Below are 27,322 nucleotides of genomic sequence, written 5' to 3'. Positions count from 1 at the left end.
ATGATGCTACATTCTTGGGCATGCCCTGTCTGGTGGGTTTTGGGGGAACTCAAGACCAAGTAATACTAGGAATTTCAGGCCTCATAAAGACATCATGGTTGAAGCAGAGGTGTTCCATTTTAAGCAAAGCCCAATAGCAAGCTAACAATTGCTTCTTAAAAGGGGTATAAGCTTTTCCGGCCTTTGGCAGTTTCTGGGTCCAAAACCTGAAAGGTACCCTCTTCCCATCTTGTTTCTGCCTAAGGCTCCAATTAGCATGTTGATCTAGGACAGTCACTTGCAGTTCTGCTGGCCCATGCCATATGGGCCACAGATCCAGGGCCAGTTGCACCACTTGTTTAGCTTGTTCAGAAGTCATGCTGTCTCTCCCCAATGAAAGTCATAGCATTTTCTAGTGGCTGCATGCAGAGGTTGTAAAATGTTACCCAAGTGGGGAATATGATGTCTCCAGAATCCAAACAAGCCAATAAATTTCTGAGCCTCCTTTTTAGTGGTAGGGGTTGCAAATTCTAGTATTTTAGCCTTAGTCTTTGGTAAAATGGACTATTTCCCTGCATTCCACAAGACACCAAGGAATTTTACAGTTTGTGCAGCTCCTTGAATTTTACTAGGCTAATTTCCCATTTTTGAGATAGGAGCTGGGTTTTTACTTGTTCCAAGCACCAGCTGACTAGTGCCTCAGTTTCACCCTGACTGGGCCACTTGGACAGCTGCTTTTTTCAGCAGTAGGCTGATAGCTTTGAGCCTGATCAGTCAAGACATAGGCCTGGCATTGGGCCAGGGCCAATCTGGACGTCAGATTAGCATTTTCCTTTTCCAATTTACATCTCTCTTTTTGCAACCAGCCCCTAACTTGACATATTAACTTATAAGCAGTAAGCAAACACCATCCACTCTGAGAGATTCCCTCAGCATCTTTTTTGCTGACTAGAATCCCCTGCAGCACTTCGTGCACAGAGATTTAAATTGCACTAATTTAGATTCTCAATCCTCACAAAGGCCAGTTTCCCTGGACCATTCAATTGCCAAGGGGGAGAACTGGGGGAGTTCCCATACCAAGGTATGGGAAGTTCCCGAGCCTCCAGCCCTGTCCTTGTGGCCAAAAAGAGGCACACTTTTGGTTTCGAATCCTGTTTGTAATGCCAAAAATGTTCGGTGAGGGAAAGGCGTGAGGGGAGAAGAAAAGACACATACAGAATATCTTTAAGAGTAAACAAACTTTATCCCATGTAAATGGCAATGCAGATATAATAAGCAAATGATATAATAAGCAAGTAAATATAATAAGCAGATTGATATAATAAGCAGATTCATATAATAAGCAAGTTACAATGGGAAGAGGAGATGGGAAAAGAGATATATATATTTACACTCACCAGACTATGGAGGATTCGCCACCAGAGTGGGAAGCAACCGCCTGGGCTCCAGAGTTGGACACTCGCCCATGCACAGACGAGGAGAGGTCTCTCATGGAGCTTCAGTGCAGTCTAGGACCCTAGCTCTTTTGAAACGAATTGTTTGGCATAATTCGTTGCCATTCATAAGGCCCATTCATGAGGGCCATTCGCGACTGGGCCCAAGGAACACAAAAAGGTCAAGTGGTTTTTGCGATTGCCTATTGTTTTTCAACAACTAACGTATAGGAATAGATTGAAATAGAGATTTCTCCAATACAGCGCTGGATGAACGCCTCAAGCAGCTCACACAACCTGTTTCGGGACTTGGTGACCATTGTTTGTGTCCATGTTCAATTGACTTCAAATTTAATATTTAACTTTTCCTCCACACCAGACTATGGAGGATTCACCACCAGACCGGGAAGCAACAGGCTGGGCTCCAGAGTCGGACACCCATCCCTGCACAGACAAGGAGAGGTCTCATGAAGCTTCCGCGCGATCTGGGACCCTAGCTCTTTTTGTAACGAGTTCTTTGGCATGAGGCCCAGTCATGAGGACCCTTCACGAATGGGCTCAAGGAACACAAAAAGGTCAACTTTTTTTTTTTTTTCCAATTGTCTATTGTTTTTCAATAACCAATGTATTGGAATAGATTGAAATAGAGATTTCTCCAAAACAGCACAGGATAAACGCCTCAAGGGGCTCACATAACCTGTTCCAGGACTTGGTGACCATTGTTTGTGTCCAGGTTCAATTAAGTTCAAATTTAATACTTAAGTTTTCCTCCACAAATTCCCCTATCTTGATGAATTGGCTCTGTCTAGGCAAAGGGCAAGGTGAACCCCTTGGGCCCTTACACAACCTCCACCTCCTGGGTTCAAAAGATTCTCCTGCCTCAGCCTCCAGAGCAGCGGGGACTACAGGTGTGCACCACCACACCCTGCTAATTTTTTGTATTTTTAATAGAGGTGGGGTTTCACCATGTTGGCCAGGCTAGTCTTGAACTCCTGACCTCAAGTGATCTGCCCACCTTGGCCTCCCAAAGTGTTGGGATTACAGGCTTGAGCCACTGCACCTGGCCCTAAATGATTTCTTTCTACCTCCTATAGCAGTTTGAAAGTAAAGGTTGTTTCAAATAGAAAAATAAAAAGAATGTGGATAAAAATAAAATATAAAAAGTTAAGAAAAATTACAAGAAATTACAAAATATATATGTAAATCTGGAGTGTTCAAAAATGACAAATTTGATTTATTTGTAAAGTTTTATTAAAATTCGCTTTACACTGTTACCAAAGTAAAAGTTGATTTTCTCTTGAACAAAAATTTTATGTATTATTAATATGACAGCAGAATACTTCTGTTCACCTTTTGAATACATTAAAAAAGAGAGAGAGTAAAGAAGATAAAATTTTCCCATGCTCTGGGGTGGGTCTGGCTCAGCTCAGGGAGGAAGTCCTGTTTGAAAAGGCTGCAGCTGGCCGGGTGCGGCGGCTCACGCTTGTAATCCGAGCACTTTGGGAGGCCGAGGCAAGCGGATAACTTGTGGACAGGAGTTTGAGACCAGCCTGGCCAATATGGTGAAACCCCGTCTCTATTAAAACTAGAAAAAAAAAATTAGCCGGGCATGGTAGGGGGCGTCTGTAATCTCAGATACGCGGGAGGCTGAGGCAGCAGAATTCGCTCAACCCAGGAGGTGGAGGTTGCATTGAGTCAAGATCACGCCATTGCAATCCAGCCTGGGAAACAAGAGTGAAACTCTGTCTCAAAAAAATAAATAAATGAAAGGAAAAAAAGAAAAGGCTGCAGGATTACACTGTTACTCTTCACTCAGTCCAGCATCTGATCACGTCTTCAGTCACTTAGGACCTGAGGGGGCGGGGCCTTAAGCATTATCCAATCAGGGACGCTGGGCTGCAAATAGTCCAGTCAGGTAGGCAGCTGGAGCGAACAGGACTGCTTCCGGCTTCCGGCCTTGGCGTGCCCATTGTCTCTCGGCCGTCAGAGCTTCAGGTGTCGTCTTGCTCTGTGGCGTCTGCTCCTAGAGGCCCACCCTCTGTGGCCCTGTGACCTGCAGGTATTGGGAGAGCCACCGCTAAGACGCTGGGACCCCCTGGAAGCCTAGAAATGGTGAGTGCCGGTTCGACATCCCGAGAGACGGGGAGGGACTGGTTGGAACTGGGGAGGAAGTGGCTGTGGCAGAATTTAGGCCTCCCAGCAGTTAGCTCCGCAGTCTGTCCTCCAAGTTCTGGTTGCCTAGTTCCGCCTGAGCCATAAGATGGCGGCTGCGTTGTCAGCGGTGCCCCGGGGCGTCCTGTCTTTTCCTTGCTTAGTGACTGTGCCCTGGCCTGGAGCCCTCTCCGGGCAGCTCTGCACCAACAGGTCTTTCCCAGATTGTTTAGGGACCACGGGAGGGTCGTCAGGGGAGAATCCTGACTCGGGGTACGGGTTCATGAATGGGAAGAGCTTTGGTTCGTGGGGTTCACAGTTTCTCTTTTCTCCTATTAAAAATTTATGGGGCCGGGAGTGGTGGGTCACGCCTGTGATCCCAGCACGTTGGGAGGCCGAGGCGGGCGGATTAGTTGAGGTAAGGAGTTCAAGACAAGCATGGCCAAAATGGGGAAACCCCATGTCTACTAAAAATACAAAAGTTAGCTGGGTGTGATGGCAAACGCCTGTAGTCCCAGCTACTTTGGAGACAGAGGTGAGAAAATCGGTTGAACCCAGGAGGCGGAGGTTGCCATGAGCTGAGATCGCGCCGCTGCACTCCAGCCTGGGCGACAGAGCTAGTTTCTGCCTTAAAAAAAAAAAAAAAAAGGCCGGGCGCGGTGGCTCAAGCCTGTAATCCCAGCACTTTGGGAGGCCGAGACGGGCGGATCACGAGGTCAGGAAATCAAGACCATCCTGGCTAACCCGGTGAAACCCCGTCTCTAGTAAAAAATACAAAAAAATAGCCGGGCGAGGTGGCGAGCGTCTGTAGTCCCAGCTACTCGGGAGGCTGAGCCAGGAGAATGGCGTAAACCCGGGAGGCGGAGCTTGCAGTGAGCCGAGATCTAGCCACTGCACTCCAGTCTCGGCGACAGAGCGAGACTCCTTCTCAAAAAAAAAAAAAAAAAAAAAAGCGAGGAGTCATCGCAAAAATATCAAATAATTTAATCAAAGAGTGATTCAAGAATTGTAGAGCACCCAGCTACAGTTTGTGGTTTGTGGTCCATGGGAGGGGCTTGAAGGAAAGACATTTAGGTGCATGATGAAGAAAACCAAATTAAATAATTGGTTAGGTATACTTACGTAGTTTTTATTTTTTTATGTTTATTATTTATTTTTTTTTTTTTTTGAATCTCGCTCTGTCGCCCAGGTTTGAGTGCAGTCGCTGGATCTCAGCTTACTGCAAGCTCCGCCTCCTGGGTTCACGCCATTCTCCAGCCTCAGCCTCCCAAGTAGCTGGGACTACAGGCGCCTGCCACCGCCAGGCTAATTTTTTGTATTTTTAGTTGAGACGTGTTTCACCGTGTTAGCCAGGATGGTCTCGATCTCCTAACCTCGTGAGCCACCCGCCTCGGCCTCCCAAAGTGCAGGGATTACCGGTGTGAGCCACCGTGCCCAGCCTAGTTAGGTAGTTTTTAAATTTGTACAATCGAGGTGGAAATTTCTTGGTTATGTAATCAGAGTTTAATTGGCAGTTTATAGTTGCTTAAGCCTGAATTTTTTTTCCCCTAATGTAGTAATTTACCAAAAAATGCACTTGAGTTTTGATTTTTTTTCTTAGAGGTAGGAATCTGGGTACTAGAGCTTCCTCATTCTAATTGCCTGCCACTTAATTATTTTCACACCCCACAGGGGACTGATTTTCCCTGGCATTTTTCACATGTGTCCCAAGCAGGGCCTCAAGTGTACCTCATGTTCCTCAATTAATCTTTTTTTTTTTTTTTTTGAGACGGAGTCTTGCTCTGTCGCCGTGCCGGAGTGCAGTGGGGCGATCTCCCTGCAACCTCTGCCTCTTGGGTTCAAGCAATTCCTCTGCCTCAGCCTCCTGAGTAGCTGGGAGTATACGCGCGTGCCACCACGCCCAGATAATTTTTGTATTTTTAGAAGAGAGAGGGTTTCACTTTGTTTGTCAGGATGGTCTCTATCTCTTGACCTCGTGATCCGCCCGTCTCAGCCTCCCAAAGTGCTGGGATTACAGGCGTGAGCCACCGGGCCTGGCCAATAGTCATTTTTTAAAAAGCATTGCATAACGCTATTGAAAATACGTTTTTTGTTTGTAAATATTTCCCATGAGAAGAAAGCAAAGAATAATTCCCTGATACTGTATTGTAAAAACTATCTGTGCCTCTTTTTCTTTTATTTTTCCAGAGAACTTACCGAATGTTTTTGGGTCAAGATTACCCTCTGGAAACTTAATAGGATGATGTGTCCTCAGTCAACCTTCAGTGGTCCTGGGTTTTAGTACTTTCTGGGGATAAACCAAGATACCCACCATGGCTATGTCTGCTAGAGTGTCTAGTGAATATTAGCTCTTGGGTCATTTTATGCCATAGGACCACCTGAAGTATAGAGTGTAGCCTCTGAAGGGAGCAGGTGGCAGCCTTGGGATTGAAAGACAGATCCTGGTGCACTTTTTTTTTTTTTGAAAAGCTAACCCCTTGCGACATGAAGATTGTCTTCACTCAACCTAGCTTCCATTTCTTGGAGACAACATTGCTGGTCAGCCAATCAGATGCTGGTATTGAGGGGAAAACAAATAATTTCTGCCCCCTGGATTCTCTTGCTTGGGCAGCAGAAAAGTAGTGAAAAATTTGTGAAAAAACACTTCAAAAGACAAAAAAACTGACCCCAGTGAGATGGCGTAAAAAAGAAAGTAAAATGCACATGGGGCACTCACTGGGGCATAGCGCAGTGTCTCCTGGGAGGGTAGTTATTGAGCATGTAACTGAACAGGATGGGGTGGGTGATAGGATCTGTAGCTTGAAAAGATTTGTTCACTTATTTTAACCTCAAGTGTTTTTGTTGTTGGTTTTGTTTTGAAACAGTCTCTGTTGCACAGGCTGGAATGCAGTGGCTCGATCTCAGCTCACTGCAACCTCTGGCTCCTGGGTTCAGGTGATCCTCATGCCTCGGCCTCCCGAGTAGCTAGGACTACAGGTGCCCACCACTGCGCCTGTCTAGTTTTTGTGTTTTTAGTAGAGATGAACCGGCCGATTTCAAACTTCTGATCTTAAGCGATCCACCTGCTTTGGCTTCCCAAAGTGCTGGGATTACAGGCGTGAGCCACTGCACCCAGCTGCATCAATTTTTTAACTGTAATTTGCATTTTATTAGTAGGGCTTGAAAGGTAACAAAATATTTACAAAGGACATAAAAGAGATGAGTTTCAAAAAATTAGTATTTAATCATATATTTGTTAATAATTCTCATTTATCTTTTTCTTTCCCAGAGTGAGTTTAGGAATTTTCTCAGGTGTGTTTTTTATAGCTGTGATTTCAAACAGAATTCTAAGCCATAGCTTTAAGAATGCTAGCTACCAAGGGGAAAAAGTAGGGAAAATCTCTCTTCCATTTTGGCTGTAGACAATGAAAATGTTTCCACAGGAAAATCTGGTAGATAATTGATGAGTTATATAGATTCGTCAAACCATCAGTACCTCCTTTTGCTGGGTAAATTTGTGACAGTGAATATCTCAGTTCTATATCCTGTTGTCTTGATTTCTGAGTTTAATGATAAATTTTATGTGATGAAACGTGGTACTTCTAGAAGTGTTCCCATATGACTAATTTTTTACTACATTATTTTTAATATAATAAAATATAAATAATAATATATTGTCTGAAAGAAGTAGACATATTTGCTTTTCTTATGGAGGTGTAAAATGCAAACACCTTAGCCAGGTGCAGTGGCTCATGCCTGTAACCCCAGCACTTTGGGAAGCCGAGGGGGATTGATCACTTGAGGTCAGGAGTTCGAGACCAGCCTGCTCAACATGGTGAAACCCTGTCTCCACTAGAAATACAAAAATTAGCCAGGTGTGGTGGCATATGCCTGTAATCCCAGCTACTCGGGAGGCTGAGGCAGGAGAATTGCTTTAACCCGGGAAATGGAGATTGTGGTGAGCCAACATCACGCATTGTACTACAGCCTGGGCAACAGGAACGAAACTCCATCTCAAAAAAACCACCAAGAAAAACAAAAATTTAGCCGGGTGTGGTGGTAGGCACCTGTAATCCCAGTGACTCAGGAAGCTGAGGGAGGAGAATTGCTTGAACCTGGGAGGCAGCGGTTGCAGTGAGCCGGGATAGCGCCACTGCACTCCAGCCTAGGCGACAGAGTGAGAATCCAGCTTGGAAAAAAAAAAAAAGCAAAGAAAAGAAATATTTCATTATGACCACTGAAAACAAATTCAGCTGATTTTTTTAATGAGAAAAAAATGTGCAGAGTGTGTGTCTGGCTGTGTGACAGGTAAGAAAAGAGAGCACCATCTAACTCATAATGGGAAGGGTGTTTCTTTCCATAAACTGTTCCTGGAGCACATAAAGGATGAAGAATTTTATTAATCACAAATATTTTCCAGGATTATCTATGTGTTTCATCTTTCCCCATCTCTTTTTCTTTGTTTATGCATTTCTTCCATTTGGCTTTTCCATGGCTGCATCTTATATATTAAACCAGTAAAGGTAACTACAGTGTTTTGATGAGTTCTGTGAGTAGCTTACTGTACCAAATTATTGAACTTCAGGGAGGTTATGGGAGTCCCCAGGTTTTACACAGTAGCTCAGAAGCATAGATGGGCCCTTGGGGTTTGTGACTGGCATCTGCCATGAGGACAATGTTGTGGGACGGAGCCCTGAATCAGGGTCTGTGCTGACTGTGGGTGGTGTCAGAATTCAAATGTGAGACGATAAATTAGTGTTGGAGAATTGTTTGATGTTCAGCAAACTCTACAGATGTGGTGCCAGAAAAAAGATATAACAGAGGCCTGACCTGGAATAAAACTTTGGGAGATTGGGAATGGGAGGCTATGCTCTGTTGTATGCAGGCTGTCACACTGCCCATTGTCCTGTGATTCCAGGTCTTCTCTCAGGGTGACAAATGATTGAAAATATAGAGGAAAGGAGCTCTGTGACAGACTCCCTTTTCCCACAGCTGCCACCCACTCACAAACACACACACTAGACATTGACGTGTCCACACCCCTGCCAAGACTTGGCACTACCCTCAGGAACTTCACAATGGCATTTTTGATCCTAGTGTTTCTTGCCAAGAATCCACAAGGCTCTACAAGTCTCCTAGCATATTCCCACTGACAGACACTGAATCTGCAGCAGCAACCTGTTCTCTCCACTATCCTAGCATTTTGGACCAGCTATTCATAATCTCACCTGCCTGCATGCACACAGAAGTCAGAGTACAGCCCCACTGGAACCACTGTCTGTACCAAAAATCAGTCCTTTCACCTACATTGCACTCTCTCCCACCCAGGGATTTTTTTTTTTTCTTTTAGCTTTTATTTTTGGTTTGGGGTACACGTGTGTTTGTTACACAGCTAAGATTATGTCATGGGGGTTTGGCGTGCAGATTTTGTCACTGAGATACTACCCATAGTACCAAACAGGTCTGTTTTCTGATCCTCTTAGTCCTCTCACCCTCCACCTTCAACTAGGCCTCAGTGTCTGTTGTTGTTCTCTTTGTGTTCATGTGTTGTTGTTATTTAGCTCTTACTTATAAATGATAACATGCATTTGGTTTTCTGTTTCTGCGTTATGATTATTTTGAGACGGAGTTTTGCTCTTGTTGCCCAGGCTAGAGTGCAATGGTGTGATCTTGGCTCACCACAACCTCCGCCTCCCAGGTTCAAGCAATTCTCCTGCCTCAGCCTCCCGAGTAGCTGGGATTACAGGCGTGTGCCACCACCCCTGGCTAATTTTGTATTTTTAGTAGAGACGAGGTTTCTCCATGTTGGTCAGGCTGATCTCAAACTCCGCACCTCAGGTGATCCATCCCCCTTGGCCTCCAAAGTTCTGGGATTACAGGCATGAGCCATCACACCCAGCCTCTGCATTTGTTTTCTAAGAATAGTGGTCTCCAGCTTCATCAGTGTTATTGCAAAGGACATGATCTTTTTTTTTTTTTTTTTTTTTTTGAGACGGAGTCTCGCGCTGTGTCACCCAGGCTGGAGTGCAGTGGCGCGATCTCGGCTCACTGCAAGCTCCGCCTCCCAGGTTCAGGTCATTCTCCTGCCTCAGCCTCCGAGTAGCTGGGACTACAGGCGCCCGCCACCACGCCCGGCTAGTTTTTTGTATTTTTAGTAGAGACGGGGTTTCACCATGTTAGCCAGGATGGTCTCGATCTCCTGACCTCGTGATCCGCCCGCCTCGGCCTCCCAAAGTGCTGGGATTACAGGCTTGAGCCACCGCGCCCGGCCTTAGAGTCTTAGTTTTTAACTGTTGTATTAAAACCAGTGCTGGCAGAGACATTCTGATTAGCAACTTGTTTTCTATTCCTGAAGATCCAGTAGTTGTTCCATAAGTCACAAAAAAGTAAATATGAATAGAATAAAATTTTCTGTATACTACATTAAACTCTTCCTTCTATATCTCTTTCATCTATCTATATTTGGCTTTTATTCTACACAATTAAAAAAAAAATTTGATGACCGAGAAATAGAAGAAGAAATAAAAATGCTGGGACCTTTATCTAAATCCTGGAAATTATGAAACCCTTAGTACCAGCTCCCAGGGTGTTATGAGAATTAAATCACATAATGTGTTATGCCCAGCACAGTGCTCTGCATCATACCCTTAAGCACATAGTGCCTGTTTAATAAACATTGCATTAGTACATGTGTACACATGTTCCTTTTTAAATACAGACTTATTCAGACATTGCTGCCTTCTGTTTTGTCTGTAAACTTTATTTTAATTTTTTTTTTTTGAGACGGAGTCTCGCTCTGTCGCCCAGGCTGGAGTGCAGTGGCCGGATCTCAGCTCACTGCAAGCTCCGCCTCCCGAGTTCACGCCATTCTCCTTCCTCAGCCTCCCGAGTGGCTGGGACTACAAGCGCCCGCCACCACACCCGGCTAGTTTTTTGTATTTTTTAGTAGAGACGGGGTTTCACCATGTTCACCAGGATGGTCTTGATCTCCTGACCTCGTGATCCGCCCGTCTCGGCCTCCCAAAGTGCTGGGATTACAGGCTTGAGCCACCGCGCCCGGCCGTCTGTAAACTTTAAATAGCCAGCAAAGAATATAAAACTTGAGGATGGAGATGGGTTGTCCTTATTTGTACCAGAAGTATTTGGTTGTGACAAGGGGGCTAAAGTGAGGCCAAAATTACCAAGTGATTCATAAACTCGTTAAAGCCTGAGAAGCAATGCTTAGCTTAGTGGTTATCAGCCCAGGCTTCTCCTTAGGATCACATGGTCAATTTGCAGAAACCTCTTGTGCCCTCCCCACAGCTTCTGTTTATTGTTGTGGGTGGAAGCATCCATGTTGTTTTAATGAAGGGCCTCATATGACTCTAAGGTAAGGCCAGAATCAGGTATGAGGGCTTCAAAATACATTCATGAGAGTTAAGTTCCACCTTTGTACTCTAGGGTGGTCACAGGGCCTGTTCTATTTGGGTTTGATAGGGACAGGTCAGTGTGGCACATATTTGCATTACTGTAACAGAAATTACTGGTGTCTGTGGCAGGGGAGGGCACCTGAGGACAGGAAAGGAGAAACATGTTTTTATCTTCATGGAGCAGCTCATGGTGCCTGAATCTCTTCTGTTTTAAAGGACAGAAATGGGTTGACTTTTTCTTTTTCTGCCAGTTGATGTCATCCTAGCAGGTAAACATGTAATACTGACACCTTTAAAGGCATATTGTCAAGATGCAGGTGTAATTTATCCAGAGAGTCTCATCTGAGAATGAATTCCAGAGGAGGAGGAGGAAGAAAAAAAAGGCTTTTCTTCAGGTAAACGTGTGTCAGATGAAGAGCTGTGTCCACTCTTCCTCCTGGACTGCCATGCATTTAGTACTCACACACCTTTACTTCTCTACTTGTGTTTTTCCTCCCTAATGAGTTTGGTTTAAATACTTGTTAAAATTCTTATGATAGTCAAGGGTCTCTGAAAAATATTTCTTTCCTATATCTCAGAGCCTTCTCTTTATTTGCTGCATCATAGCTTCTTATATGCCATGCAGGATTCTCAGCAATAATTTATGATCTGCAATATTAAAAATGTGTCCTTTGTGGCGGTTGAACATGGAAAGATGTGGATACTCAAGATTTCTATTGGGGGAAAACTCTGGTCCTTAGTAAAGATGTAGAACATGTAATGTTGAGGCTCCATCTGTGTGTTCCATTAGCTCTGTGCACAACGGGATTAAGAAAATACATATTAAAATGGGATGGCATTTATTACCCAGAAAGTTCTGAAAACAATTATTAGGAGATACCTGCTCTCTAGGGTGCTAAGTGAAAGTCTCCATAAAACTGATGTTTCTTTCTTTTTCCTTTTTTTTTTGCTTTTGAGACAGAGTCTCACTCTGTCACCCAGGCAGGGGTATAGTGGCGTGATCTCGGCTCACTGCAAACTTCGCCTCCCAGGGTCAAGCAATTCTCCTGCCTTAGCCTTCTGAGTAGCTGGGATTATAGGTGCCTGCCACCACACCCAGCTAATTTTTGTATTTTTAGTAGAGACAGGGTTTCACCCTGTTAGTCAGGCTGGTCTCAAACTCATGACCTCATGATCCGCCCACCTCGTGCCTCCCAAAGTGTTGGGATTACAAGTGTGAGCCATCGCACCCGGCCTAAAACTAATGTTTCTTTATGGTTAAATTCAGACTATAATTTTCTTTTTTGGGGGGAATATTTCAACAGTGATGCTGTGTTCTTCTGTGAGCATTAGCACAACATAAAATCTGCCCTAGTGCAGTTAATGGTTAATAATTCACTTGGTTAAGCAGCTGTCTGATAGATTTTTTTCACTATAGAGTTATTTTTCTCTTTATTATTAAGTATCTTTATGCAGCTGATGTGCATAAACCATCATATTTAGTCTGGCAGCTGTCCTTTCTTATTTTTTTCCCTGCATATTTTTCTTTGATAAATGAGGGCTCTTTGTTTATAGGCTAGAAAATATGGGAAAAACACAGGCTCTTCCACTTAGTAAATGTTTGAAAAAATATCCCTCTTGGGCCAAAAACATTTGCATTACTGGTGTGTTAGAAATTCAAAAAATTGGCGGGCCGCGGTGGCTCATGCCTGTAATCCCAGCACTTTGGGAGGCTGAAGCAGCCGATCACTTGAGGTCGGGGGTTCAAGAGCAGCCTAACCAACATGGAGAAACCCCGTCTCTACTAAAAATACGAAACAAAAAATTAGCCGGGCGTGGTGGTGCATGACTGTAATCCCAGCTACTCGGGAGGTTCAGGCAGGAGAATTGCTTGAGCCCGGGAGGCGGAGTCTGGTGAGCTAAGATGGCGCCATCGCACTCCAGCCTGGGCAACAAGAGTGAAACTCCATCTATAAATAAATCTATAAATAAATAAGTAAATAAGATCTTCTGGGGAAAAAAAAAAACCCCTGCATCTGCATAACAAGGTCTTCAGCTTATTGTACATATTAAAATTTGAGAGGTGCCTTCTAACTCAGCATTTCTGTCTGAAAAATATTCACAACTCATTCCGTATGATGTAAATATAGCACTCAAAAATGTACATGTTCGTGTTCGTGGCCTTAATTTTATACTTTAGAAAAATATATGAACTGATGTGGATCTTGTGCTGCTCTTTTTTTTCAGAGTTAGAGAATATTTCTGTGTTGAAAACATTTTATTGGATAATTCTAGTCCTATAAGTCAGAACCACTTCTCTTTACTCTCTAATTTCACCTTAAGTCAAATTAAAAATTCCGCCCATGGCCACTTGGTAAAAATATGTGTGTGTGTGTTTTTCAGGGACCATTACAATTTAGAGATGTGGCCATAGAATTCTCTCTGGAGGAGTGGCATTGCCTGGACACTGCACAGCGGAATTTATATAGGGATGTGATGTTAGAGAACTACAGAAACCTGGTCTTCCTTGGTGAGGATAACTTGAGTACATAATTCATAATATACCCTAAAGGTTTTATTTCTCTTTTTTGTAGAATGTTTTTTAGTAATTTATTCTTTGCATTCAAGAGTTTCAGATACCCTTTTTCCAGAAAAATCTTCAGAGTTTGTTCATTTAGAAAATGATTTTTTCAAGATGTTTCATCTTAATCCAAACTTTCCACATTCCTGAGTTGAGCTTTATTCTTCACTCCAAATTAGTGGTAATTCCAGAAATTTAGTGGCATAAAATATTGTTGCCCCCACCTAAAAATCTAATTGCCACCACCAATTTTTGATTTTAGTAGTACCAGGTAGTAAAATTAAGAAACCTACAAATTGAAAGTATTTTCTAAATATTTAGAAATTTCTGTTATAGGCCAGGCGTGGTGGCTCACGCCTATAATCCCAGCACTTTGGGAGGCTGGGCAGGTGGATCACCTGAGGTCAGGAGTTCGAGACCAGCCTGACTAACATGGTGAAACCCTGCCTGTACTAAAAATGCAAAAATTAGCCGGGCATGGTGGCGCATGCCTGTAATCCCAGCTACTCGGGAGGCTGAGGCAGGAGAACAGCCTGAACCCGGGAGGTGGAGGTTGTGGTGAGCCAAGATCGAGCCATTGCACTCCAGCCTAGGCAACAAGAGCGAAACTCCATCTCAAAAAAAAAAAAGAAAGAAATTTCTGTTATAACTTAGTATTTTAGTATTTATTTACTAGAGTATTTTATCACATCCTCTCTGCTGAGCACATTACTAGCTTGTAATTGGAGAATATGAGCAAGATTCATGTTATTTATTCTTAATAAAACAGGTATTGTTGTCTCTAAACCAGACCTGATCACCTGTCTGGAGCAAGGAAAAAAACCTTTAACTATGAAGAGACATGAGATGATTGCCAAACCCCCAGGTAGGTGTGAGTGAAAATGAACACAACAGACGACACAGATAAGAGGTCCCAAGGTCAAAGAGAAAGCGAGTCCTTAAAATGTTATATGGGAAGCTGTGTTCCCAAGGAAATAGTTCTTGGGCAGCTTTTTTTTTTTTTTTTTTTTTTTTTTTAATTTTGCTCTTACAAAGAGGCATCTGTCTTATGTTTTTAAATTCTCTAGGGATTCTACTTTTCTGTCAGTGAGCTTCCTTCAAGTTCACAGTGAGAGCCAAAGTCCTTTTCATGACAGCTAACAGACTGCACAATCTGGCTGCTTTTCCATTGTTTTGGGGACACACAAGTATCTGCATGATTTTGAGAAACTAAGACCTTTTTAAGTTCTCGTTTTGCATCAGGTCTTAAATGTATATTAGCTTCTGTTCCACTTTTTTGTCCATTTTTGTTTTTATTACTATATAGTCTTGAAATATATAGCTTGAAATTTTAAGTATGATATCCTGCTTTGTTCTTTTTCCTCATGATTGCTTTGGCTATTCAGAGTTTATTTTAGTTTCATGTAAATTTTAGAATTGTATTCTCCATTACTGTGAAAAAAATACCACTGCAATTTTAATAGGAAGTTTATTGAATCTATAGATTACTTTGGATAATATGGCACTTCAATAATATTTAATCTTTCAATCCATAGACATAAACTATTTTAAAATTTACTTGGATCTTCTCTGATTTTTTTTTTTTTTTATTAACTCCTTGGTTAATTTTTTCTTCAGAAATTTATTATTTAATGCTATAGTAAATAAGATTTTTTCTTTATTTTATCAGATAGTTAAACTATGAAACATAGATATACTTTTATGTTAATATTTTGCTAATTTAATTAGTGTATTTATTAGTTCAGACAGGTTTTAATGTACTATGTGTGTTTTTGCTTTTGTTTTTGTATTATACTTTAAGTTCTAGGGTGCATGTGCACAACATGCAGGTTTGTTACATAGGTATACATGTGCCATATTGGTTTGCTGCACCCATTAACTCATCATTTATGTTAGGTATTTCCCCTAATGCTATCCCTCCCACAACCCGCCACCCCACGACAGGCCGGGCCCAGTGTGTGGTGTTCCCCACCCGTGTCCAAGTGTTCTCATTGTTCAGTTCCCACCTATGAGTGAGAACATGCAGTGTTTGGTTTTCTGTCCTTGTGATAGTTTGCTCAGAATGATGGTTTCCAGCTTCATACATGTCACTGCAAAGGACATGAACTCATCCTTTTTTATGGCTGCATAGTATTCCATGGTGTATATGTGCCACATTTTCTTAATCCAGTCTGTCATTGATGGACATTTGGGTTGGTTCCAAGTCTTTGCTGTTGTGAATAGTGCCACCATAAACATACGTGTGCATGTGTCTTTATAGTAGCATGACTTTTATAATCCTTTGGGTATATACCCAGTAATGGGATGGCTGGGTCAAATGGTATTTCTAGTTCTGGATCCTTGAGGAATCGCCACACTGTCTTCCACAATGCTTGAACTAGTTTACACTGCCACCAACAGTGTAAAAGCATTCCTATTTCTTCACATCCTCTCCAGCATCTGTTGTTTCCTGACTTTTTAATGATTGCCATTCTAACTGGTATGAGATGGTATCTCATTGTGGTTTTGATTTGCATTTCTCTGATGACCAGTGATGATGAACATTTTTTCATGTGTTGGTTGGCTGCATAAATGTCTTCTTTTGAGAAGTGTCTGTTCATATTCTTTGCCTACTTTTTGATGTTTTTTTTTTTTTCTTGTAAATTTGTTTAAGTTATTTGTAGATTCTGGATATTAGCCCTTTGTCAGATGGGTAGATGGCAAAAATTTTCTCCCATTCTGTAGGTTGCCTGTTCACTCTGATGGTGGTTTCTTTTGCTGTGCAGAAGCTCTTTAGTTTAATTAGATCTCATTTGTCTATTTTGGCTTTTGTTGCCATTGCTTTTGGTGTTGTAGTCATGAAGTCCTTGCTCATGCCTATGTCCTGAATAGACAAAATTGACAAAATTGACCGTATAGTTGGTAAACCATTCCTCAGCCAATGTAAAAGTACTGTGTATGGTTTTTTAAATATAAGATTGTATGATCTACCAACAGCATTTTACATATTTTTATGTTTCAGTGGATTTTTTTATTTATTTGACTAATTATTCTGCCACATCCAGTGCTAGATTAAAATAGAAGCATTGACAATGGGCACAATATAGTTTTGTATTGGTGTCTGCATTTGATGGAGAAAAACACCTCTTCAAGTTTTCCTAAACTGATTTTTTAGAAGGTAAAAAATCTTATTTTATTGGGCCCTTAACGTGATGAGATGCCCTCTGAATTTGTAGTAAAAAGGGATTGTAGATTGGTCACAAGGCTGCTGGGTCTGCACTATGGTCCACCTTTAGTTGGCTTAATACAGGGACTTGGGTAGTTGTAATTCCCATTTTATTTTTGGACAGACTGAATACCCTTCAGGACTTTGCTCTGTAGGGCAGACACTAGGGCATGTTTTTGCAGTCGGGTCTGCATATGGTGGGCCTTGTATCAGGATATGGATGAGTACGGTTTTCAGTGAGTACCAGAGAATATTTCCTCAGGTAACTGTGTGGGTTTCTATATAGGCAGAACTGGCCATAAACTGTGGCTCAGGTAACTGAAACTGAGTCACTGAACTGTTTCAGGGACCACAGTAAAGGCCAAGGTCTGCAGGTCTGCCTACATGGCTGTAAATGGGCCCCTTCCTCCAAGTCTCTGGAATGGCAGGACCTCTGCCAGACTGTGGCTGGGAGGAGTTTCGCATAGTTTCAGAGTAAGTTCAGAATTCTCAGTCAGACCAAGTTGAGTGAACCCTATCTTGGTCTGTAGCCAAGAACAGGGGTCCTGTAGTTTCCCACCTGAATGAGGGCCTGCCTTCTGAATAGAACACTTCTCAATCTTAAGCTTTAACAGCGTTTCAGAACTCCCTCTCTGGATCTGAAATCTTACAGGCACTTATTTTGGAGATGGGGTCTTGCTACATAACGCAGACTGGTCTCAACATCCTGGCCTGAAGCATTTCTCCAACCTTAATGTATCATGGAGCTGTCATTACAGGTGTAAGCTGGTAATGCCTGTAACCAGGCATTAGCCTGGTTCTCTCATAAAGGCATTCTGGTCAGGGATGGCTGACATTTTTTTGCTGTAAAGGGATATGAAAATAGGGGACTTTTAATCTTTTCATCTTGGTGAGGTCACTGTCCCTATACATTTTTACTTTCTGTTTTCTGTTTCAAATTTGTCTGTAATTTTAGATTCAGATGTTTAGGACAATACGCTAGAATTTGCATGGCCGGAAGTAAATTAGATAATTAGTAGACACTCCATATTTACTAAAATAGTTACTTATAAATTTAAGTTTGCTGCAGGCAAAAAGGAATTACAGAATTTTTATCTACTTTCTTCAGCTTATATCTAAATAATAACATAGTTTATTTCCTAATATTTGTTTTACATATCGGAGGGTCTAACCCCACTCTGCAAAATATATATATTTTTCTTTATTTAACAATATAAGTCTATTCTTTTCTTCTAAAGTTGATTACAGCAGTTTCATTTTGTGTAAGAATATTTAAAACATAAAAAGTAACACTAGTTTCTTTTAAATCATTATTTATTAAAAATTTCTCAGGCCGGGCGCGGTGGCTCAAGCCTGTAATCCCAGCACTTTGGGAGGCCAAGACGGGCGGATCACGAGGTCAGGAGATCAAGACCATTCTGGCTAACACGGTGAAACCCCGTCTCTACTAAAAAATACAAAAAAACTAGCCGGGCGAGGTGGCGGGCGCCTGTAGTCCCAGCTACTCGGGAGGCTGAGGCAGGAGAATGGCGTAAACCCGGGAGGCGGAGCTTGCAGTGAGCTGAGATCCGGCCACTGCACTGCCGCCTGGGCGACAGAGCGAGACTCCGTCTCAAAAAAAAAAAAAAAAAAAAATTGTCATTAGAATCTTCTATGTATAATGATACTGCATAGTCTCTGAAATTGTACTGCCACACAGTGCATGCCAGTGATTCAAAATACCCGCATTTAATGAGTACACCTGTAGACCTTTTTTTTTTTTTTTTTTTTTTTTGAGATAGAGTCACGCTCTGTCACCCAGGCTGGAGTGCAGTGGTGCGTGTGATTTTGGCTCACCTCAACCTCCACCTCCTGGCTTCAAGCGTTTCTCATGCCTCAGCCTCCCAAGTAGCTGCAATTACAGGCATGTGCCACCATGCCCGGCTAATTTTTGTATTTTTTGTAGAGATGGGGTTTCACCATGTTGGTCAGGCTGGTCTTAAACTCCTGACCTCAGGTGATCTGCCCGCCTCGGCCTCCCATAGTGCTGACATTACAGATGTAAGCCACTGCACCTGGCCTAACAATGTTTTTTAAAATGATACATCAATGTTGCATACCAGATTTTATGAGTGAACATTTCTCTTATTATTGTTTTGAAGTTCCATGTTACTGTGTTTTTTCAGAGTAGGTTTCTTTCTTTTTTTTTTTTTTTTTTTAAAGACAGAGTCTCACTCTATCACCCAGGCTGGAGTGCAATGGCACGATCTCGGCTCACTACAACCTCCACCTCCCAGGTTCAAGCGATTCTTCTGCCACAGCCTCCCGAGTAGCTGGGACTACAGGTGTATGCCACCATACCCGACTAATTTTTGTATTTTTAGTCGAGATGGGGCTTCACCATGTTGGCCATGCTGATCTCAAACTCTTGGCCTCAGGTGATCTACCCGCCTCAGCCTCCCAAAGTGCTAGGATTACAGGCTCGAGCCTCCGTCCCCATCCTTTTTTTTTTTTGAGACGGATTCTCGTACTGTCACCCAGGCTGGAGTTCTATGGCATGATTTTGGCTCACTGCAACCTCCACCTCCTGGATTCAAGTGATTCTCCTGCCTCAGCCTTGTGAGTACTGCTGGAACTACAGGTGTGCCATGCCCTGCTAATTTTTGCATTTTTAGTAGAGATGAGGTTTCACCATGTTTGTTTGTCAGGCTTATCTCGAACTCCTGACCTGAAGCAGTCCACCCGCCTTGGCCTCCCAAAGTGCTGGGATTATGGGTGTGAGCCACCACACCCAGCCATTTTTTGTTTTTTTTGTTTTTTTTTGAAGGGAGTTTTGCTCTTGTTGCCCAGGCTGGAGTACAGTGGCATAATCTTAGCTTACTGCAACCTCCACCTTCCGGTTTCAAGTGATTCTCCTACCTCAGTCCCCTGAGTAGCTGGGAGTACAGGCACGTGCCACCATACCCAGCTCATTTTGTATTTTTAGTAGAGATGTTACCATGTTGGTCAGGCTGGTCTCAAACTCCTGACGTCAGGTGATCCGCCTGCCTCCGCCTCCCAAAGTGTTGGGATTACAGGTGTGAGCCACCACTCCTGGCCTGAAACAGTTTTTTAATCCTATCTAGGTGAGTAGTCATAAAAATTCTCCTAATTTCAACATCTATTTATTTTATTTTGTGTGGGAGAAACACATAACAAAATGTTTTATCTGTCAAAAACACATAACAAAATTTATTTATTTTATTTTATTTTTTTATTTTTTTGAGATGGAGTCTCACTCTGTCGCCCAGGCTGGAGTGCAGTGGCCGGATCTCAGCTCACTGCAAGCTCCGCCTCCCAGGTTCACGCCATTCTCCTGCCTCAGCCTCCCGAGTAGCTGGGACTACAGGCGCCCGCCGCCTCGCCCGGCTAGTTTTTTGTATTTTTAGTAGAGACGGGGTTTCACCGTGTTAGCCAGGATGGTCTCGATCTCCTGACCTCGTGATCCGCCCGTCTCGGCCTCCCAAAGTGCTGGGATTACAGGCTTGAGCCACCGCGCCCGGCCAACAAAATTTATAATAAAATATTTCTAGGCCGGGTGCAGTGGCTCATACCTGTAATCCCAGCACTTTGGGAGGCCAAGGCAGGCGGATCATGAGGTCAGGAGATCGAGACTATCCTGGCCAACATGGGGAAACCCTGTCTCTACTGAAATACAAAAAACCGGGCATGGTGGCGCATGCCTGTAGTCCCAGCTACTCAGGAGGGTGAGGCAGGGGAATTGCTTGAACCCAGGAGGCAGAGGTTGCAGTGAGCCGAGATCTTGCCACTGTACTCCAGCCTCAGAGACAGAGTGAAACTCCATCTCAAAAAATAATAAGTATATATATGTATACTGTTTAGTCATATTATGTTGACATTGTTATGCATCATATCACTAGAATATTTTTATCTTGCAGAGCTAAATCTCAATATACATTAAACAACTACCAATTCTTCCCATTTGATAGCACTTTTAAAGCACCACTTTTTCCGGTTTCTGAGAGTGTAACTGCTTTATACATCTCATACAATCTGTCTTTTTGTGGCTGGCTCATTTTACTTTGCATAATGTCATCAATATTTCTCATAATAGTTGTTAGAATATTTTCTGCTTTTTGAAAATTGAGTGATATGCCAGTATTTTTATATCTACTGATTTGGTGACAGAAATTTGCATTGCTTTTATCTGTTGGCTTTCAGTAGCAGTGCTGCTATAATTATGTGAAAGATGATATATGTGCTGCATTCTGTTTTGTTAGTCTACTTTTTCACTTTTATACTCATACCAAATTGTTTTAATTCTGTCGCTTTTTGATGTGTTTTGAAATCAGAAATTGTAATGCCTCCAACTTTTTTTTTTTTTTTTTTTGAAGATTGTTGGGTACTTTTTTGCCTCTTTAGACTCCATGTTCTTTTGGATTTGCTGTTTTTATTTCTTCAAAAATGCAATGAGAAATTTGAAAAAATTACATTAAATCTATAGATTAAATTGAGCGGTATAGACATCCTCACAATATTATTTCCTTTTTGATTGTTTTTGAAATGGAGTTAAATTAACCCGCCTCAGCCTCCTAAAGGAGTGAGCCCCACGGCATCCAGCCCAGTTATTTGAACAAGTGCATGCTCAAGAGTGTGTTGAATCATTTCTATACATTTGTAAATTTATCAATTATTTATATTATTGTCTTATACTCTAATTCATTTTTGTCATAGAAAGTAACTATGAAATTTCAGTTTTAAAAATGTGTTAAGACTTTGTTTTTGACCTAACAGGTGGTCTATAAAAAGGAATGTTGTATGAGCTATTGAGAAGGCTGTGTATCCTGATATTGTTGAGGAGTATTCTCTATACCTTCAATAGAAATAATTGTTTTTTACTGCCTTCTAGTCATCTGTTCCCTTACTAATATACTGTCTTGTTTTATTATTATTACAGAAAGTGGGGTATTGAAATATCCTACTATAATTCTATTGCTCTCTCTCTGTTTATTCAGCTTTGTTAGTATTTGCTTCATATATTTGAAACTCCAGTTTGAAACACACACACAAAAAAATACACACATGGATAAACAAATTTGTCTCAGCCGAGTGCGGTAGCTCACGCCTGTAATCCCAGCACTTTGGGAGGCCGAGGCAGGCAGATCACAAGGTCAGGAGATCAAGACCATCCTGACTAACATGGTGAAAGTCCATCTCTACTAAAAAATACAAAAAATTAGCTGGGCGTGGTGGCAGGTGCCTGTAGTCCCAGCTACTTGGGAGGCTGAGGCAGGAGAACAGCATGAACCCAGGAGGCGGAGTTTGCAGTGAGCCAAGATCGCGCCACTGCACTCCAGCCTGGGTGACAGAGTGAGACTCCATCTCAAAAAAAAAAAAATCTGTCATAGGTTCCCAGTGAATTAATCTATATATTGTTTAATGTCCTTCTTTATCTTTTGAAGTTTTGACTTAAAGTACATTTTATAAAATATGACAGTTTTTGACTTAACATGTAGCTTGTGTAATATTATTTTGACCTCTTCTGCTCTCATTTTGTTAATATTTACATGAAATTTCTACTTCTCTCTTGCCACTTTCAGTCTTTTCTTGTCATTAGATCTCAAGTGACTCTTGTAAAAAGGCAAGTTGAATCTTGATTTTTAAAGTTTTTTAATGAACCTCTTTATTAAAAATATGTCTCTCGATTGGAAAGATAATTATATATATTTAAATAGTTTTCTGAAAGAGAAAAACTTACTGTTAATAAAATAATTGTTTTGATTCTTGTATCTTTGTGTCTCATTTTCTCTTTTTTAAACTTTTTTGATTTTTGTATTGACATGCTTTGAGTTTTTTTCTTGCTTTCTTTTGTGTATCTATATGGATGTTTTCTTAGTACCTTGGGGGATTACCTAAAACCTCTAAAAGATCCAACAATATATATTAATGTGGTAAAAAATTAACTCCGGTTCCATACAAAAATTCCTCATTATTACATCTGCCTTCAACTTTGTTATTGATTTTACTAATTATATCTTTATGTTGTCTATTCATTAACAGATGTTAATAATTTCTATACTTTTATCTTTTAAATTTTAGAGAATTAAAAATGTTTTCTGTACCATTATGATGTTAAGAAATTCCATTTTTATGTATGTGCATATCTTTTCCAGAAATTTACATATTTTCATATGATTATGTGTTGTTTTCTTGCATTATGTTATTTTCTGTGGAAAAAAACTCCTTTCAGCATCCTTGATATATAGGGCATATGCAGTGCCAATATACTTTCTCAGCATTTGGTTATTTTGGAAGGACTTCTTTTTATTTGGTGGTACAATTTTGCTGATGGTACTATTCCCACTTAACAGCTTTTTTTTTTATTATTATTATAACTTTAATAACAATCACAGTTTCCTTTTGACCTGCAAACATTTTTTTGATAAATTTATTGATTATCTCATAAGACTGGGCTTATAAATGGCCATCATTTTTATCTTGCAGCTCCCAAAATTCTTTTCTGATCTGTGATTTTTGAAATTTTGTTTATATATGTGTTTGTTATAAATATATGTTTGGGTGTATCCTAGTTTGTTCACCTTTTCAGCTTTTTCATATTTACACCATTTTTTCTTACTTTTACGAAATTTTTCACTTAGTTTTTGTATTTTTTACTTCCACAATTTTTGTTTTCTATTTTAATATTTTTTGGTGTTATCCTCATTTTTCTGATCTTCAGTAATTGTCTGTGTTCCTATTTCACTTCGTGAATATTGTTCAATTTATTTTATTTCATTTATTTTATTTTTCCTGAGACAGTCTCGCCCAGGAGTGCAGAGCTATGATCTCAGCTCACTGCAACCTCTGCCTCCCAGGCTCAAGCGATTCTCCTGCCTCAGCCGCCTGAGTAGCTGGGATTACACACGCCTGCCAGCACGCCTAGCTAATTTTTTATATTTTTAGTAGAGACAGGGTTTCACCACATTGGCCAGGCTAATCTTGAACTCCTGACCTCAAATGATCTGCGTACCTCTGCCTCTCAAAGTGCTGGGATTACAGGTGTGAGCCACTGTGCCTGGCCTTTTTTATTTTATTTTTGAGACAGTCTTTCTATGTTGCCCAGGCTGGCAGTGGCATAGTCTCTGCTCACTGCTTCCCTTCCTGGGTTCAAACAATTCTCGTTTGTCAGCCTCCCAAGTAACTGGGATTACAGGCAAATGCCAAGACCACCAATCCTGGCCTGTTCAATTTATTTGGAATTTTAAAAATTATACACTTTTTATTGTTGCGTTTGAAAATTTTATAATTTTTTTGATGGGGCCATGTCGCCCTAATATTTTGTATACATTGTAATCTTTGAGATTTGGACATTAACAAAAAGCTACCTGTTACGATCTTTATAATGTAACTCTGTCCTGGCATAGTCTGAAATCAGTTGTCTTGGCTAGAGATTCTGGGAATTTCTGAAACATGTTTTTAAGATGTGTCTTGTCTAAAATTTTGTGTTGTTAAATCGGCTTATTCATATTTCTTCTTAATAATCAGTAATCACTTGCTTCACCCATTCCGTGTTTGGGATACAGCAGTTTCTTTGCTTCTGTAACATTTACCTTTAGACTCAAAGTGTCATTCCAACATATATTACCATTTCATGTCGTGGGAGACATTAACCAGTATCTAAAAAAGCCCCTAGAAGCCAGAAATAAAGATGTATGTGCCAATATTTTTCTTGTTTTTTAAAAAAGGAACCAGGAGTTGGCAATTTACATTTTTGTGTGCATGTGTGAGACAGAGTCTTACTCTGTTACCTAGGCTAGAGTACAGTGTCATGATCTTGGCTCACTACAATCTCTGCCTCCAGTTCAAGCAATTCTCCTCCCTCCGCCTCCAAAGAAACTGGATTACAGGTACCTGTTACCATGCCTGGCTAATTTTTTGTATTTTTGTAGAGATGGGGTTTCACCATCTTGGCCAGGTTAGTCTTGAACTGTTGACCTCATGATCCACCTGCCTCGGGCCTCCCGAAGTGCTGGCATCACATATGTGAGCTACTGTGCCCAGCCCACAATTTACTTTTAAAGGCACAATGTTATACTGGAGAGCAGGAAGAGCTGTGTTGGGTATAAGTAATAGACTTTTCCTTTTCTTCCATGTGGCTCTTTGCATTGTGGGGTCCTTCACACACTTAACTCATTTATAAATTTTTTACAAATGTATTTTGGTCAGTATGTTTTTGTTACACTTATATGTCCAGGAAGAAATTACAGCTTGTGGTATTTTGCTATGTCATCTTGCTTATGTAGTTTGTATAATTTTATAGATTAGGTTTGTATTTATCTGAGTCTAGCAATTGAAGTAATGTGTTTTTATTTTTTTCTTTCAGTTATATGTTCTCATTTTGCCCAAGACGTTTGGTCAGAGCAGAGCATAAAAGATTCTTTCCAAAAAGTGATACTAAGAAGGTATGAAAAATGTGGACATGACAATTTACAGTTAAAAAAAGGCTGTGAAAGTGTAGATGAGTGTCCAGTACACAAAAGAGGTTATAATGGACTTAAACAATGTTTGACAACTACCCAGAGAAAAATATTTCATTGTGATGAATATGTGAAATTCTTGCCTACATTTTCAAATTCAAACAGACATAAGATAAGGATAAGAGATACTGGAAAAAAACCTTTTAAATGTATAGAATATGGGAAAGCTTTTAACCAGTCTTCAACCCGTACTACATATAAGAAAATTGATACTGGAGAGAAACGCTACAAATGTGAAGAATGTGGTAAAGCCTATAAGCAGTCCTCGCACCTTACTACACATAAGAAAATTCATACTGGAGAGAAACCCTACAAATGTGAAGAATGTGGCAAAGCCTATAAGCAGTCCTGTAACCTTACTACACATAAGATAATTCATACTGGAGAGAAACCCTACAGATGTAGAGAATGTGGCAAATCTTTTAACCATCCTGCAACCCTTTTTTCACATAAGAAAATTCATACTGGAGAGAAACCATACAAGTGTGATAAATGTGGCAAAGCCTTTATTTCATCCTCAACCCTTACTAAACATGAGATAATTCATACTGGGGAGAAACCCTACAAATGTGAGGAATGTGGCAAAGCTTTTAACCGTTCCTCAAACCTTACTAAACATAAGAGAATTCATACTGGAGATGTACCCTACAAATGTGATGAATGTGGCAAAACCTTTACTTGGTACTCAAGCCTCTCTAAACATAAGAGAGCTCATACTGGAGAGAAACCCTACAAGTGTGAAGAATGTGGCAAAGCCTTTACTGCATTCTCAACTCTAACTGAACATAAGATAATTCACACTGGAGAGAAACCTTACAAATGTGAAGAATGTGGCAAAGCTTTTAACTGGTCCTCAGCCCTTAATAAACATAAGAAAATTCATATTAGACAGAAACCCTACATAGCAAAGAATGTGGAAAATCTTTTAAATGTTCCTCAACCCTTAATAAGCATAAGATAATTCATACTGGAGAGAAACCTGATGAATGTGGGAAAGCCTTTAACCAGCCCTCGACTCTGAGAATTTATATGGAACATAAACCTTACAAATACAAAGAATGTGACAAAGCTTTTTATTACACATAATTTATACTGGACAGAAACCCTACAAGTTTGAGTTTCACTCTTGTCACCCAGGCTGGAGTGCAATGACATGATCTCGGCTTATGGCAACTTCTGCCTCCTGGGTTCAAGCCATTCTCCTGCCTCAGCCTGCCGAGTAGCTGGGATTACAGGTGCCCAGCACCACGCCCAGCTCATGTTTGTATTTTTAGTAGAGATGGGGTTTTGCCGTGTTTGCCAGACTGGTCTCGAACTCCTGACCTCAGGTGGTCCACCCACCTCGGCCTCCTAAAGTGCTGGGATTACAGGCATGAGCCACCATGCCAGGCCACAAGTTCTCAATTCTCCACCCAGGCTGGAGTGCAGTGGCGCCGATCTTGGCTCACTGCAAGCTCCACCTCCCAGGTTCACGCCATTCTCCTGCCTCAGCCTCCGAGTAGCTGGGACTACAGGCGCCCGCCACCACGCCCGGCTAGTTTTTTTTTTTGTATTTTTAGTAGAGACGGGGTTTCACCATGTTAGCCAGGATGGTCTCGATCTCCTGACCTCGTGATCCACCCGCCTCGGCCTCCCAAAGTGCTGGGATTACAGGCTTGAGCCACCGCGCCCGGCCTCAGTTCTCAATTCTTAAGAGACATGGCGATAATTCATGCTGAAGAGGAACTCTACAAACCTGAAAGATGCTACAGTGCTTACCACCTCCAACTTTTGTATACAGAAAAATAAATTAGTGTGAAACCTTAGAAATGTATGAAATGTGAGAATTAATGCTACCAAAACTCCTAGAAGTGTGAAGAATATGGCAAAACTTTTAATGAGTGTTTACACTTTATTTCACAGGAAAGCTTTTATCCTTGAGAAAAATTGTACAGATATAAAGAATATTGAAAAGCCATTAATGCCTACTCACATCTTATTCAAGAGAAGAAGGTTCACAGTTAATAAAGGCATTAAAAGTGCAATTACTGTCAAAAAATCTTTCAGGCCGGGCGCGGTGGCTCAAAGCACTTTGGGAGGCCGAGACGGGC

At 41.3% G+C, this 27,322-nt stretch overlaps 1 protein-coding gene across 1 annotated transcript; it reads left to right on the top strand.

The window, feature by feature from the left end:
• The first annotated feature begins 3,379 nt into the window (after window positions 1–3,379).
• Window positions 3,380–26,367, top strand: LOC112612830 (zinc finger protein 506-like). Its single transcript, XM_025367781.1, is given in 5 exon segments — window positions 3,380–3,524; window positions 13,334–13,460; window positions 14,281–14,376; window positions 25,079–26,131; window positions 26,134–26,367. Coding segments are annotated over 5 exon segments (1,464 nt in total). The 5' UTR covers window positions 3,380–3,521; the 3' UTR covers window positions 26,319–26,367.
• The last annotated feature ends 955 nt before the right edge of the window (window positions 26,368–27,322 follow it).

The sequence above is a fragment of the Theropithecus gelada genome, chromosome 19 (genome assembly GCF_003255815.1).
Source record: "Theropithecus gelada isolate Dixy chromosome 19, Tgel_1.0, whole genome shotgun sequence".
NCBI classification, from domain to species: domain Eukaryota; kingdom Metazoa; phylum Chordata; class Mammalia; order Primates; family Cercopithecidae; genus Theropithecus; species Theropithecus gelada.
Note: the sequence above shows the minus strand (reverse complement) of the source record. Positions and strands in the feature narration are given on the sequence as shown.